Source organism: Podarcis erhardii, assembly GCF_964252035.2.
Source record: "Podarcis erhardii genome assembly, chromosome: 4".
Taxonomy (NCBI): domain Eukaryota; kingdom Metazoa; phylum Chordata; class Lepidosauria; order Squamata; family Lacertidae; genus Podarcis; species Podarcis erhardii.
In genome coordinates, this window is record NC_138508.1 from 2,924,318 (window position 1) to 2,940,876 (window position 16,559).

Below are 16,559 nucleotides of genomic sequence, written 5' to 3' on the forward strand. Positions count from 1 at the left end.
CTAGTATTTTATAAACAAGCAAGTAGAAAGACATCAAAAGTTTTTTTGGATTGGAGTCTTTAAAGACAAGGGAAAGAAATGGTCGTGGCTGTCAGGAATGGAGGCTGCAGTCCAGTAAGTTTCTGAAGAAACATTTGTTAATGGCATGCATTCCAAAAAGTTGCAGGTTCTGTTTACATAATTGATCTGTTCACTCTCCAAATATATTTTGCCATGCACTTTTCTCTGCTACCAAAGATCTGCAGATGTACTCCTCCACATCATTGTCCAGGTGAGCGGCTGCTTCTTCTCACAAGGTTGGAGAGGCAGGAAGGCTGCTCTTCCTGCTTCTCCAACCTAGTGAATGTGGTGATTCAGAAGAGGGTGAGGGCATCCTTTTCAATGGGTTGCGCTGCTTAGCTCAGCTACAAAAGGACTTGCAGGAACCTCAACTGAGTGACACTCTCTTTAGGAAAATATTTCTACAGTTGTCTGCTAAACAATCTGAATAACTAGCAATCTCAGAACTAAAATAATAGGAGCAGATGAGGCAAGTCTGTGAGAGAGCGTAGTTCACGTCACTCTCTTGGATAGAATCATAGACACATAGAAACTGAGCTTTGGATAAGACCCCAAGGGTCATCTAGTCCAACCCCCTGCAAAGCGGGAATCACTGACATATCCCCAATAGTTTTGGGTTGTTTAAGACAGTTCATGGTTCCCTTTAAGTACCTTACAGTTATTTTCAACCCGTGTTGATGGATTGACAAGGTCAGAGTAAGATCTCACTCATCCACAGCTTGGTAGTAGAACAGCGAGCTGGTCTGGCATTTATTACCAAGACTGGATGAATAGAGGGTCGCTTTCTCCTGGAACAAAACCCAATGGCATTCATCTCCATTGATGCAGCCAATACTAATCACTTAACCTTTTTGGCAAAGGCATTGAGTAAAGTTTACAAAAGGCCATTGGAGTTGGATAATGCCAGCTGGGAACTTAAACCCTGTATGCCAGTGGTTCCCAGTTAGCTAGGTAGTACAGACCCCTTCTTTTTCAGAAGCCAAGACCCATGGGCCCCTCTACCTTTGAACATTTGGATATCTCTGTGGCAGTTTTTGTTATGTGAATGGTGTAATGGAGCCGCTGGGTGGGTGGTCCTTGGACCTCCAATTGGTGAATCACTGCTGTATGTGAACTTTGACTTGATCAAAGGGCACATCCAACCTGTCAGGAATGATTGGTGAGTGCTAGCAGAGATAAGAGTCTGGGAATCCAGCCATATTTACAGGATTTATTGGTTTCTTGTCGTTATTTACAAGAGCTCTGAAAGTCAGCCTCCATCATGGTGAGTCAGTTGCCTCGACTGAAGAAGCTTTCGGTTTCCCCCAGCATATCCACTTTCTGAGCCCAACCCCCTTCCTTCCTCTGTGACGAGAGTGGCTGGGCCTCGGAAGTGGCTCCCCCCTCTCAGATTCATTGCCTCCTGACAGCCCTTCGTCACCTTCCTCCTCCGAGGAAGAACAGCTGCTAATTAACGGAGGCTTATCTCGGTATTCTCTCCCCCTTCTCTGCCTGCAATTCCCTGACACAACCCAAACATCTCATGGGAGTAAAACAACACCTACTACACCACTATTACTAATATCGATTGAATAGATTCATGGAGAGTTAAAAATGGGGGAGTTATAGAATAGATTTACACAGAATTTTAGTGGTCTGTAGTGGGACTTGATTCAATATACAATGGACACTGGAGAACGTGAGGCCTTACCAGAAGTGACAATAAGCATGGGGCTATAAACCATGAATCTTTTTTATCTAACTCTGGAATGTATATACCAGGAGAACAACCAAGATGACCAAGGAACTGGAAATGAAGCCTTATAAGGAATGGCTGAGGCAATTTGGTGTGTTTAACCTGGAAAAGAGGATAGCCATCTTCAACTGGAAGATGGAGCAAGTTTATTTCGTGCTTCTCCAGAAGGTTGTATTCAAATGGCATGAAGGAAGATTCCAACTAAACATTTGGAGGAACTTTCTGACAGTAAGAGCAGTTTGATGGGGGAACAGACTCCTTCAGAAGCTGGTGGACTCTCCTTCGTTGGAGATTTTTAAACAGAGGTCGGAGGACCATCCACCAGGGATTGTTCAGCAGCGATTCCAACAATGCATGAGGTTGGGCTGGGTGACCCCTGGGGTTTCCTTCCAACTCTATGATTCTATGATTCTATGATTCCATGAGGCATTTGGCGCTTCAGGGTGGACCAACAACTGCAGGCTGGATTGATCAAAGATGGCATATAAACCTGTATGGACATTTGACACAACACAACAGAGTTGTTAGAAGGGGACTGAGGCAGGACTGAAACAAGAGGCAGGACTGAGATTTGGATATGCTTCGAGGTTCAGGCTATGGGAAGTCGTAAAATCAAAATTACAATTTGGAAGACAATTTGATCTTTTTTATTTTAGTTTTTTATTTTTATTGGATTATGATTTGATATGTTAATTGGAGGTTTTTTATTGGGAAATTAATATACACTCTAATGAAAAAAAGGAGAATAAAACAACATCAGCCAGCGTGGTGTAGTGGTTAAGAGCGGTGGACTCGTAATCTGGTGAACCGGGTTTGCTTCCCTGCTCCTCCACATGCAGCTGCTGGGTGACCTTGGGCCAGTCACACTTCTCTGAAGTCTCTTATCCTCACCTCACAGAGTGTTAGTGGTGGGGAAGGAAGGGAAAGGAGATTGTGAGCAGTTTTGAGACTCCTTAGGGTAGTGATAAAGCGGGATATCAAATCCAAACTCCTCCTTCTCTTCTTCTCTTTGGACAGGCAGTTTCCCCACCCCCCCCTTCCCACTGCATCAATATGGAGATAGTGCTTCCCTTTGGTTTAAGCACTAGATGCTGGGAGCAAACATTTATTCATTCCACTGGTCACCCATCTTGGTTCCTATTCGAACAGTACATGGACACTTCTACATAAATGTTGTTATTGTGTTTGTGATGTGCATGGTTCATTCTGTCATGAATGCTTTAGCAGAGTTTCTTGCATTCAGGGGGCTGGAGTAGATGTCCCTTGGGGTCCCTTTCAACTCTATAATTCTATGATTCATTCAAAACCAATAAAATGTTTGTAAAAGAAAAAAGAAAGATGGCTAGATCCAGTGCTTTTTTCCTGGGGGTACGCAGGGGTACGCAGACCCTTAAACATTTTGTGAATCTTTGTCAGAATCTCCGCTCGGCCAAGCCGATAAGGCCTCATCTTCCTCCAAGCTGAGCCTTTGAAATCGCCTCCGACCTGTATAATGACCTGAGCCTTTGATAAGGCCTCAAGCACATTCTATCCAGCAGGGTTCCCAGCACAGGGAAGAGACAAGAGGTTTGGCTACATTGTAAAGAGTTTTAAACTACGAGAACAGAAAAGACATCCTCTCTCTATGAAAGCAGAGAGCAACTGAACAAAGGAACAAAGGAAACTACTAACGTCACATCCTGTCTCCCTTTTCCCGTGAGACTGCAAAGTCTCTGGAATGTAAACAGAGTCCTGGGACTCCGCACAGCTGCACAGTGAGAAACAGAAACTAAGATCCTCCCCCTTTCTGTGAACACCACTGGGCAGCGTGCCAGTACATTATCAGTACAAACCCAATTTCTGTACATAGGTACAGTGTTGATCCTTCGGAACAACCTTGGACAATAAATCAGCAGGAATTTCATTACCTGGCATGTAGGACACTGTTACAAGTCCTTTCTGAACACATTCTCTAGCATGTTGCAGCTTCTTGCACAACCAATCAAATAGACCCTGGTTGTACATATAGCAAACTCCAGATGTGCTTTTCCTGTGTGATGGCCTGGGAATCCGATTCAGAGGCTGAACCGGAGGAATCCCAGCCTGCACAGGAGTCCCCGCCTCCAGGGCCGGCTGAACTGGGGCAGGGCCTTGATTCTGAAGCCCCTGCACCTGTGCCGGATCCTCAGGAGCAGACACCAGGTGAATGCACTCTGGCTCCAGAGGTGGTTGAGGACTCAGTGCCTACAGGTGAGTCTCCCCCTGGGCCCAGTAACCCTTCAGCCTCTCCTGAACTGCAGAGGCGAAGGGCAGAGAGGCGAAGGGAACCGGTTTCTCCCAGGAGGAGTGCTCGCCTCCAGGCCACGAGAGGCGAGTCATCTGAGGATCAGGGCCACCCTATGCCTTGGGACATATTAAAGCCAGCCAGCCCCAGTCCCAAGTCGCGGGAACAACATTGGTGGTGTCAGTCCCTGCCTGAACCCTGCCCTGCACCCAGCTTCAACTTTTATGGACTGCCTTCATGTTGCTTCATCGACCACGGGCTGGACTTGGACCTTGCCTCTTGATTAACCCCCGGGACCAGTACACCGGGACTTCCACCCAACCAAACAGTCCCCAAACCTTACCACCATCCCAGATACGGACTTCCTGTTAGCCAGATTTGTCCAATCGCTATCTCTCCAGAACATCAGCTTGAGGTCACCCTTAGATGACAGCTTGAGACAGAAATCCTTGGTATCCTGCAGATACGCAGCACCCTCTTGATACCATTCCAGGCACTCACACTGCGGTTTGTAGCTTTCCTGCTGAGCAGATTGGTAGCAAAAGCAATGTCTGGTCTGCTCCACTGGGACAGATACAACAGCCTACCCAGAGCTGACTGAAAGATCTCCGCTTTTTTGAACTCAGCGCATTCTACTGTGGGTTGCCAGTAGAAGCCACAATTCTGTCGGTACTCTAGGTGGTGCAGAAAGCACCTAGAAGCTCCCTAGAAGTTGAAGTGAAGAAATCAAGTTTTTCACATTTTAAAGAAAGAACAATTAGATTTAATATGTTTTCAAGAAACTCATATTGCCAGGGTACACAGGAAACTTTTGACAAATAAGAGATTGGGACTGGAATTTATTTCATCAGACAAGGTTAAGAAAAGAGGCGTGGTGATTTATGTTAAAGAAAAATTGGCACCAAAAATGATATTTAAAGATGAGCAAGGAAGATACCTAGCAGTTGAAATTCAAATTCAAGGAGAAAAAGTTTTGATAGTAGGAGTTTACGCGCCTAATGAAGGGAAGGCCGAATTCTTTAAGAAGTTGCATGAGACTTTAATGGAGTTTTTGGATTATAAAATTGTTATGATGGGGGACATGAATGGAGTCGTCTCCACAAACATGGACAAAGCACAAAGACAAGTGATTTCTAAAGAAGGGAGACTACCAAAGACTTTTTTCGAAATGACTGACACTATGGACCTTATTGATATTTGGAGAATAAGGAATCCTCTGGAAAGAGAGGGAACTTTTTTCTCTGAAGCAAAAATGACATGGACCAGAATAGACCAAATTTGGGTTTCTAGTAGCCTGGCGCCAAGAGTTAAAAAAACAGAAATCTGCCCAAAAACCTGCTCCGACCACAATGCAGTAAAGATGGAGATGAAGCTAACAACAGCTGGAACCTTCAGATGGAGAATGAATGACACCCTATTTAGAGATGAAGAAATTTATAAGAAGGCCCAAAAAACATTGAAATACTATTTTGAGATAAACACCAGAACAGAGGTGGAGAAAAGAACAATTTGGGACGCTAGCAAGGCCGTGATGCGTGGCTTTTTGATCCAGCAGAACTCTATAAAGAGGAAAAAACAAAATGAGAAGAAACAAAAAATTTTGGAAAAAATTAAAGAAGGAGAGAAGAAACTGAGATCTAAACCAAAGTCTCAAGAGATTTTGAGAGAAATAAAGTATTACCAGACGCAATATATGGAACTGATGAATCAAGAAATAGAATGGAAAATAAAGCAAATGAGACAAAAAACTTTTGAGTCGGCAGATAAATGTGGGAAACTTCTGTCATGGCAATTGAGAAAGAGGCAAAAATTGAACACGGTGACATGTCTAGAAGTGGATGGGAAAACCATCCACAAGCCAAATGAGATAAGTAATTGCTTTCAAAGTTTTTTTAAGAAATTGTACGCGCAAGGGCCAGTAAAGGAACAAGAAATAGAAGATTTTATTAAAAAATATGGACTACCAAAGATTTCAGAACAAAATAAAAGGATTTTGAGTGAGAAAATTACAGAACAAGAGATGGAGGGTGCCATTCAGAATATGCAACTGGGAAACTCAGACGAAGGTGACTGAGTTTATGGGACTGGCAGAGATGACCGGCAGAATCCGTGACCAGGGGAAAGAGGCGGTGGAAGAGGATTGGAAGAAATTTAAAATTTATCTTAAAAATTGTTGTAAAATTGAGGATTGTTAAGATGTCAAGGGGTAAGAAAAAGAGAATTACAGCGGTAAAAATTACCATTTTAAGGAAACCGAGAGAGAATTTAAATAGAGAAATTGACTTAAGGGTTGCTAAAGAATTGTAAAATAAGGATGCAGAGAAAGGGAGGTATGGGGAAGTCATATTTTATTTTATATGTTTTTGTTTTCTATGTTGTGTTTGTTGTGGGTTTTTTTCTGTTGTGAAAACCAATTAAAATTATTTTTTAAAAAAAGAAGTTGAAGTGCCGATACACTTCAGTTTTGAGATCTATAAATTCCAATTAGCCAGCAGAGAGTGTCACAGGGCCAGCCTACCTTCCCTTTAAAGCAAACATGGGTCTCCAGCTGTTTTTGGACTACAACTCCCATCTTCCCTAGCTAGCAGAACTAATGGAAAGGGATGATGGAAACTGTACTCCAGGAGCTGCTGGGGACCCAAGTTTGGGAAAACCTGCTTCAAAGCAACTTGTGTGTTTGGCCTGCAAATATGGGACCTGTCGACTTTTGTATTTTCTTGTATTTTGATTTTCTTGTGACCTTTGTACATTATTTATTTATTTATAGAGGGAAAATTAAAAGAGAAATTGATTGGCAAGCTGTGGAAGAATAAAAGCTTGTGTTTGGGAAAAAAACAAAAAAAACCTGGGGGGTGGCCTCCTCAAATATTATATTGGGGGACAAAGCCTGCTAGGGCTTTAAGAGTTGGTGCCTATTGCCTACACCCACAGGTCTCAGGAATGTTACAACATAAAAACAATATAAAAACACAAATCGACCTTAGTATAGATTCTTTGATGGGAAGTGAGATCGGAGCTCCTCCAGAAGCTCTTTCCACATTCCGCACACTAATATGGTTTCTCCCCTGTATGAGTTCTTTGATGGGAAGTGAGATTGCAGCTGTGACTAAAGCTCTTTCCACATTCCAAACACTGATAGGGTTTCTCCCCTGTATGAATTCTTTGATGGGAAGTGAGACTGTGGCTGTGAGTGAAGCTCTTTCCACATTCCACACACTGATATGGTTTCTCCCCTGTATGAATTCTTTGATGGGAAGTGAGATGGGAGCTGTGGCTAAAGCTCTTTCCACATTCCACACACTGATAGGGTTTCTCCCCTGTATGAATTCTTTGATGGGAAGTGAGATTGCAGCTCTTACTGAAGCTCTTTCCACATTCCACACACTGATAGGGTTTCTCCCCTGTATGAATTCTTTGATGCGAAGTGAGATCGGAGCTGTGACTAAAGCTCTTTCCACATTCCACACACTGATAGGGTTTCTCCCCTGTATGAATTCTTTGATGGGAAGTGAGACTGTGGCTGTGACTGAAGCTCTTTCCACATTCCACACACTGATAGGGTTTCTCCCCTGTATGAATTCTTTTATGGGAAGTGAGACTGTGGCTGTGACTGAAGCTCTTTCCACATTCCACACACTGATAGGGTTTCTCCCCTGTATGAATTATTTGATGGGAAGTGAGATCGAAGTTCCTCCTGTAGCTCTTTCCACATTCCACGCACTGATAGGGTTTCTCCCCTGTATGAATTCTCTGATGGGAAGTGAGATTGGCGCTCTGACTGAAGCTCTTTCCACATTCCACACACTGATAGGGTTTCTCCCCTGTATGTATTCTTTGATGCGAAGTGAGATCGAAGCTGTGACTAAAGCTCTTTCCACATTCCACACACTGATAGGGTTTCTCCCCTGTATGAATTCTTTGATGGGAAGTGAGACTGTGGCTCTGACTGAAGCTCTTTCCACATTCCGCACACTGATAGGGTTTCTCCCCTATATGAATTCTTTGATGCGAAGTGAGATTGTGACTGTGACTGAAGCTCTTTCCACATTCCGCACACTGATAGGGTTTCTCCCCTGTATGAATTCTTTGATGGGAAGTGAGTTTGGAGCTTTCAGTGAAGCTCTTTCCACATTCCACACACGGATAGCGTTTCTCCCTTGTATGAATTCTCTGATGGGAAGTGAGTTTGGAGCTCTGACTGAAGCTCTTTCCACATTCCACACACTGATAGGGTTTCTCCCCTGTATGAATTCTTTGATGGAAATTGAGATTGTGACTGTGACTGAAGCTCTTTCCACATTCCACACACTGATAGGGTTTCTCCCCAGTATGAATTCTTTGATGCGAAGTGAGATTGGAGCTCTTACTGAAGCTCTTTCCACATTCCACACACTGATAGGGTTTCTCCCATGTATGAATTCTCTGATGGGACGTGAGATCGGTGCTCCTACCGAAGCTCTTTCCACATTCCACACACTGATAGGGTTTCTCCCCTGTATGAATTCTTTGATGGGAAGTGAGAGAGGAGCACTGACTGAAGATCTTTCCACATTCCACAAACTGATAGAGTTTCTTTCCAAGGATATTTTGTTGATGGGAAGTGGAATGGGAGCGCCGATTGGAGCTTTCTCCAAACTCCAAATTTTTACGTGGCTTCTCCTCTCTGGGTATTTTATCGTGGTCACCTTCGCTCTTGATTTCTGATTCATCACAATCTGCCATGGAGACAAAAAGGGATTAGAACCTCAGGAACAAATGGAGAAGAACTGAAGGGAGTTCAGTGTGTGTTTATTACCTTTGTTGTTTGTCATTAACCAACATATTTATTATGAGATTCTGTTGAGGTGCTGAATGTTGCTTTGTTTGATATACAGTAGTGGTCAAAATTGTGGAATACTTTTGGAGAAAACTGTATTTCAGAGGTTTGATGGCTCATAACACTGCTCCTTTTGGAGTAACATCATAAAATTATGTATCAACGGAAATTGTTCAATTACCCATATTCTATCTAAAGCTAAAAAGAAGGACAACTTGCTTAGATTGACTTTTGTCAGTGTCTTTTGTGATTGCTATCAAGTTGGTTGGTTTTTTTGTGTTCTTATAAAACAATAAAATTATAGAAATGGCACAAAGAGTTGAGGAGGCTTCTGGCGACCGCGGGAGTGAAAGCAAGCGGGATTCCTCAGTGCTGAGAGAATCCAGCTTTTGAGGGGAAAAGGGAGTGCTGCAAGAGCGCCGCAGCCCCCCAAACACCCTTGAAAGGATATTCAAGGGGCAGGGTCCTGGCACTGTCCAACAGCTTATCCTCCGGCTGCCAAGTAACCTCTTTTTGGGGGGCGACGAGAGCGGTGGGGTAGAGAAGCGGACAGCAGGAGGCCATTTCTATCCCTCAAGAGTGAAGCTCCGAGCTTGCACACAGAAGCGATCAGCTCTCAAACATTAAGAAATTGAATTGGGACTTTTAAAAATATAAATCCATGGATTAGAGCCAATTCGAAGTGGGTAAGGTGGAAAAAAATGAGGTCAGCCTTGCCTGGAATTTAAACTACACACAAGAACAATCTTCAGAGTGGGACAAAAACGTACGTCAATGCAAACGGATTAAACTGATAATTTATTTGACTGCCTTTTAAAGGACTCTAAGGAGTATAAGGATTATAAAGAGAAAAGGGGGAGAGTCGTTTGGAAGGCAATTAATAGTCTTATCAGTGAGTCGGTGGGAAACGTCGGGGGCAATTGGCAGCGATGGACTTTAAAACTACTGATTTATTACCGTATTTTTCACACCATAGGACGCACCGGACATTAGGACGCACCTTGTTTTAGAGGGGGGAGAACAAGGGGAAAAATTATTCTGCTCTCTGCCCAGCGCCCCTTCAGCGAAGCGGCAGGAGGCGCTGCGCAGAGAGTGGGAGAATTTTCCCCCTTTTGTTTTCCGCTCTAAAACAAGGTGCCGTTTAAGGTGCGTTCAGGCGGCTACCTTGGAAGCCTGGAGAGCGAGAGGGGTCGGTACGCACCGACCCCTCTCGCTCTCCAGGCTTCAGGTTCCTTTCGACCTGCTCTTTGGGACTGGCGGGGGAAGCCCACCACCAGCCCCAAAGAGCAGGTCAGGGAGCAGCGGCCATAGGCGCGCGTCACCTCTCCAGCCGGGAGAGGGTCACGGGGGCTGCTTTAGCCCCGTGCGTGCTCTGCTGGCTGGAGAGGTGAAGCGCGCCTATGGAGGCTCCTGCCATAGGCGCGCGTCACCTCTCCAGCCGGGAGACCTAGAGGCAGTCCTGACAACACCAAACTGGGAGGGGTGGCTAACACCCCAGAGGACAGGATCACACTTCAAAACGACCTTGACAGATTAGAGAACTGGGCCAAAACAAACAGGGTGAATTTTAATAGGGAGAAATGTAAAGTATTGCACTTGGGCAAAAAAAATGAGAGGCACAAATACAAGATGGGTGACACCTGGCTTGAGAGCAGTACATGTGAAAAGGATCTAGGAGTCTTGGTTGACCACAAACTTGACATGAGCCAACAGTGTGACGCGGCAGCTAAAAAAGCCAATGCAATTCTGGGCTGCATCAATAGGAGTATTGCATCTAGATGAAGGGAAGTAATAGTGCCACTGTATTCTGCTCTGGTCAGACCTCACCTGGAGTACTGTGTCCAGTTCTGGGCACCACAGTTCAAGAAGGACACAGACAAACTGGAACGTGTCCAAAGGAGGGCAACCAAAATGGTCAAAGGCCTGGAAACGATGCCTTATGAAGAACGGCTAAGGGAGCTGGGCATGTTTAGCCTGGAGAAGAGGAGGTTAAGGGGTGATATGATAGCCATGTTCAAATATATAAAAGGATGTCACATAGAGGAGAGAGAAAGGTTGTTTTCTGCTGCTCCAGAGAAGCGGACATGGAGCAATGGTTCCAAACTACAAGAAAAAAGATTCCACCTAAACATTAGGAGGAACTTCCTGACAGTAAGAGCTGTTCGACAGTGGAATTTGCAGCCAAGGTGTATGGTGGAGTCTCCTTCTTTGGAGGTCTTTAAGCAGAGGCTTGACAACCATATGTCAGGAGTGCTCTGATGGTGTTTCCTGCTTGGCAGGGGGTTGGACTCGATGGCCCTTGTGGTCTCTTCCAACTCTACGATTCTATGATTCTATGATTCTAAGATACTAAGAGGGAAAATACTGTTTCTTTACCTTCATTTGGTGGAAGTTTAAAATATGTTTGAGAGGAATTAGGAGTGTTTTTGCCTTCTGAAGTTCATACCCCCCCGCCTCCTTCTCTGCGTAGTATTTGAATGGGATAGAAAGAAGCGAACTGCGCCATTTTTGTATCTTTGATGGGGGGGCTTTTGCCCTTCTCCTTCTCTTCCCCTCTCTTTGAGATTTAACACAGACTTTTATTCGTTTGGTGGCATCATGGATTTTGATTTCAAGATATATCTGGCAGGGCAAAAAGCCGAGAATAAAATTTAAGTTCTTAACAGATTTAAAAGAGAGGGGAGGTTTGGCCCTACCAGATATGATATGAGATTATATTATGAAGCATCGTGCATATGTTGGTTGAAAGAATGGATGAAATTAGAAAATACAGATTTGTTAGATTTGGAAGGATATGACAATAGATTCGGTTGGCATGCATATTTATGGTATGGAAAAAAACGAGTGCATAAAGGTTTCAAAAATCATATTATTAGAGGATCTCTGATTGAGGTATGGGGTAGGTACAAAAACCTACTTGAACCAAAAATACCACACTGGTTATCACCATTAGAGGCAATGAGTGTTAAAAAGATCAATATGACTGGGAGGTGGATAACATATGGAAGTTTAATTGAGAAAGAGGGAAGTGAGTGGAAAATGAAACCATATGAAGACGTGAAAGAATATGTAAACAATTGGCTGCATTATTTTCAGATTAATGAAATGTTTAGAAAAGAGGTTGCAGAAAGAGGCTATTCTGAAAAAGAATCTAGGTTTCAAAGAGAAGTATTGAATAACGAAGTTAAAAATTTATCTATGATGTATAAATTATTATTAGAATGGCATTTGAAGGATGAAGAGGTGAAAATCAGTTATGATTCAATGGGCCAAAGACTTTGGATATAACATTCAATTTGATGATTGGATAAAATTGTGGAAGGAAGGGATGAGATTTACGCCATGTACCATTTCATAACCAAATGTTATGAAAATGATATATCGATGGTATATAACACCAGTTAAATTAAGTAGATGTATAAGGTGAGTAATAAATATTATAAATGTAAGGAGAAAGAAGGGACATTTTATCATATGTGGTGGGAATGTGAAAAAATGAAGTGCTTCTGGGAAATGATATATAATGAGATAAAGAAAATACTGAAATATACATTTGTTAAAAAACCAGAAGCAGTTCTATTAGGAATATTAGGTGGTGAAATAAAAAGGAACGATCAGAAAGTATTTCTGTATGCAGTAACAGCAGCCAGAACTCTTTTGGCCCAGAAATGGAAACAAGAAGAAATGCCTACGATTGAAGAATGGAGATCCAAATTAATGGATTACGCGGCACTGGACAGATTGACAGGGAGGATTCGTAACCGACAAGACCAAAGATTCACTGAGGACTGGAGTAAATTTACAGAATATATTAAAAATATTTGTGATAATGATATAACGTTTGTAAGTTTTCAAGAAGCTCTGTAAGAAGATTTGGTAGAAATATTGTTTAAACAACATGGGAAGAAAAGATATATATAATGCAATCTGTGATAATTACGGAAAATTATCAGACATGTTGATGGAAGTCTAAAAGAAAAAAAAGATATGTGATGAGTTTTTGATGTTTAATGATGTTATAAATTTGTTTTTATTGGAAAATTAATAAAAATCATATTTAAAAAAACAAAACAGAAAGCGATGTAAAATTGTACTGTTAAGTGAACAAGGCTACAGTTATGAAGAAATTGATGAAATATTAGGAAATCTTAACCAAAGCAGGCATTTCTATATTTTTGAAGAGGTATAAGGAGACTCAGTCACTACAAAATCAGACTGGTAATGGCAGGGAAAGGTGCACAAAGGCAAGTGACAATGGACGAGTGGAGAGACTGTCCGTACACGACAGAAGAAAATCATCTGGGTGGATACAAGATGACATGGTGCAATGTAATGTGAAGTTGAGTGCAAGGACTGGTCTAAATATTAGAATTCTAAGGAAGAAGCCACTGTCATCTCTCAAGCAAAGGTTGAAATGATTAAACCCATGTTAACTAGACAGCGAAACAATGGGACAATGTTATTTGGTATGATGAGACCCAAATCTCCTTGCTTGGTAGTGATGGCATGACATACGCGAGGAGAAGAATCAGAGAAGATTTACATCCTACTTGCATTACTCCGACCGTGAAACACCCAGATAGTGTGTTGATCTGGGGTTGTATGGCAGCAAAAGGTGTGGGCAAAATTTACGTCATTAATGGGAATGTAAATGCCCTAAAATGCATAAATGAAATATTTGCGCCCAAAATTGAAGCGTTCCTCAGGTGATCTTTTCCCAGATGCTGAAGCATATTGTCAGGGAACTGCCATCGGTTCAGGAGGGAGAGAGGAAAAGCCAAATGGATCACAGAGAGCCTCCAGGGATCATGGGAAGCAGCTCCTCTTCAACAGAGGAGAGTAAACACGCCTCCACTGGAGCGGAGCTGCAAGAGTCGGAAGAGGCAAGGCGGTGCCAGGACAACTTGCCTGGGCAAAGCGGGGAGGAGAGGGGTCCTCCGTTACCCACGCTCTCCTTGCGCAGAAAGCATCCGTGCAGAGAGGGGAGGCGCAGACTGGGCGTCAAGAAGCTGCTTTGCTGGGGAAAGTTTAGGAACCGCCCACTCACGGTGTGCTGGTCCCAGGGGGGATGAGGTACTATTACCGTAGGCCAAGATCAACAGGGAGCCGGGCGGGGTAGCAGGAACAATGGTAGGGCAGAAGCAGGAAGCCAGACGAGGAACCGGAACACTGGTAGGGTAGAAGCAGGAGTCCAGGCGGGGAACAGGAACACTGGTAAGGCAAAGCAGGAGTCCAGGCGGGGAACAGGAACACTGGTAAGGCAGAAGCAGGAAGCCGGGCGAGGAACAGGCACACTGGGAGTGCCGAACAAGGACTGGGTAAAGCAGATACTTCACAACGACGTTGCTCCCGCAACCTGGGACCGGGCTGCCTGACCTTTATCTTCTTCTAAGGCCGGGGGCGGTCCCGGCCCCCAGAAGCCCCGCCTCTCTTGGCCTTAAGGCGAGCACTCCTCCTGGGAGACACCAGTTCCCTTCGCCTCTCTGCCCTAAGCCTCTGCAGATCAGGAGAGGCCGAAGGGTTACTGGGCCCCGGGGGAGGCTCACCTGTAGCCACTGAGTCTTCCAGCACCTCTGGGGCCTGAATGATTTCACCTGGTGCCTGCTCTTGAGTTTCCTCAGCAACTAGGCCTTGCCCCAGTTCAGCCGGCCCTGGAGGCGGGGACTCCTGCGCCGGCTGGGATTCCTCCGGATCACTCTCAGACTCGGAATCCCAGGCCATCACACCATCCCCCCTCCCAGGCCCCCCCCTCACTTGAGGGCCTGGACCCGGCTTGTTGGGATACGCTGCATGAAACTCCCGGATGCAGGCAGGTGCGTGGACGTTGACCGCTGGTTCCCAGGAACGGTCCTCTGGCCCATACCCCTTCCAGTCAATGAGATACTGCAGCCTTCCCCTGCGGTATCGGGAGTCCAGAATGCGTTCCACCTCGTACTCAGGCTCTCCCTGCACCAAGACTGGCTGCGGTCGGGGACGGTCCGGGTGGAACTCGTCGGGTGGGGCCACCGGACTCAGAAGGGACCTGTGGAATACCGGGTGAACCTTCAGGTTTGCTGGCAACCGGAGACGGAATGCCACAGGCGAGACCTGGTCCACGATAGGGAACGGGCCGGTGAACCGGGCGTCCAGCTTCCGCGAAGGTCGAGAAGGGTGGAGGTGGCGAGTGGAAAGCCATACCAAGTCACCGACGTGAAGTTCCGGCCCCACCTGGCGGTGGCGGTCGGCCTGGACCTTGTACGCCTCCTTGGCCTGGTGCAGCTGCTCCATCAACAGCTGTTGCTGGGACTGGAGCTCCTGAAGCCACTCTGTCACCGCAGGGACCGTAGATGCCGGCAGCACATCCGGAAACAACCGTGGATGAAGGCCATAACTGGCTTGGAACGGGGTCTGCTGGGTGGACGCATTCACCGCGTTGTTATAAGCGAACTCCGCCAATGCTAGGTGGTCGACCCAGTCGTCCTGCTGGTAGCTGCAGTAACATCGGAGGTACTGTTCCAGTACCGCGTTCGCCCGTTCCGTCTGGCCATCAGTCTGTGGGTGGTAAGCAGATGAGAGACAGACCTCTGTTCCGAGGGCCTGGTGCAAAGCACGCCAAAACCGGGACGTGAACTGAACGCCGCGGTCGGATACTACACGCTCAGGTAGGCCATGCAGGCGGAAGACATGCTGAAGGTACAGCTGCGCGGTTTCCTTAGCTGAGGGTATGGATGGGCAGGGGGCACAGTGCACCATCTTCGTGAAGTGGTCGGAGAAAACTAGAAGGCAGGTGCAGCCACGAGACGGGGGTAACTCCACTACAAAGTCTAGAGAAACTGTGTGCCAAGGACGTGGTGGAACCGGCAACGGCTGAAGGAGGCCGGGGGGTCGCCCGGTAGGCCCCTTGGCCCGCCTGCAGACGTCACAACCAGCGACGTAGCGAGCCACGTCAGCCTTTAAACGGGGCCACCAAAACTCACGGCTTACCAGATGGGTGGTCCGATACCGCCCAAAGTGTCCCGCCGCTGGAGCGTCATGGGTCATCCGGAGAACCTCAGCCCGCAGCGGCCCTGGTGGGATGTACAGGCGCCCGTAGTGCAGCAGAAGACCCTGATGCGAGACCAGCCCTGGATACTGAGGGCATGATCCTTCGGCCAGTTCCCGGAGTCGTTCCTGGGCCCAAGCGTCGACCCGCTGCTGTTCCCGCACCCGAGCCTGCAGTGGCTCGACCTCCTGGGTGGCCAGGAACGCAGCTGGTGGTAGGATCGTGGTGGGTGCTGCTTGCTGAACCGTGTCTGCGTTGTCTTCAGGTTTCCGGGACAGGGCATCCGCCTTCTGGTTTTGGGAGCTAGGGATGTAGCGGATCCGGAACTGGAACCGGGAAAAGAACAACGCCCACCGGATCTGCCTTTGGTTCAGCTTGCGGGTGGTCTGGAGGTATTCCAGGTTCCGGTGGTCGGTTCTCACCTCCACCGGGTGTCTTGCTCCTTCAAGATGGTGGCGCCAAACCTCAAAGGCCACCTTGATGGCCAGCAGTTCCCGCTCCCACACGGTATAGTTACGCTCCGCTGGAAGGAGCTGGCGGGAATAGAAGGCGCAGGGTAAGAGTGGCGCTTCCGGTCCGTGCTGCTGAGACAAGACGGCACCGAGAGCCGTACTGGAGGCGTCAGTCTCTACCACAAAGGGTCGAGAAGGATCCGGATGTTGCA

General features: G+C 46.0%; 3 protein-coding genes across 12 annotated transcripts in view; 1 reads left to right on the forward strand and 2 right to left on the reverse strand.

Moving 5' to 3' along the window:
- The window catches only part of LOC309340951 (uncharacterized protein), a 147,255-nt gene that overhangs the window by 61,882 nt on the left and 68,814 nt on the right, over nucleotides 1-16,559 (reverse strand). The window lies entirely within an intron of this gene.
- Nucleotides 1-16,559, forward strand: part of LOC309341271 (uncharacterized protein) — a 54,112-nt gene that overhangs the window by 9,588 nt on the left and 27,965 nt on the right. The window contains exon 7 of one of the 6 annotated variants that reach the window (XR_014156171.1): nucleotides 5-243. The exons of the other annotated variants lie outside the window; for them this stretch is intronic. The gene's annotated coding sequence lies outside the window, so the exon portion shown is untranslated. Of the gene's footprint in view, nucleotides 1-4; nucleotides 244-16,559 lie in introns of those variants that run through there. 6 annotated transcript variants of the gene reach the window in all.
- On the reverse strand, nucleotides 6,116-14,666 carry LOC309340596 (uncharacterized protein; the record flags this gene model as incomplete). The annotated part of the gene is made up of 3 exons (XM_081859482.1): nucleotides 6,116-8,773; nucleotides 13,958-14,043; nucleotides 14,629-14,666. 3 exons carry the CDS (start codon nucleotides 14,664-14,666, stop codon nucleotides 7,107-7,109), a joined length of 1,791 nt encoding a protein of 596 aa, XP_081715608.1. The 3' UTR covers nucleotides 6,116-7,106.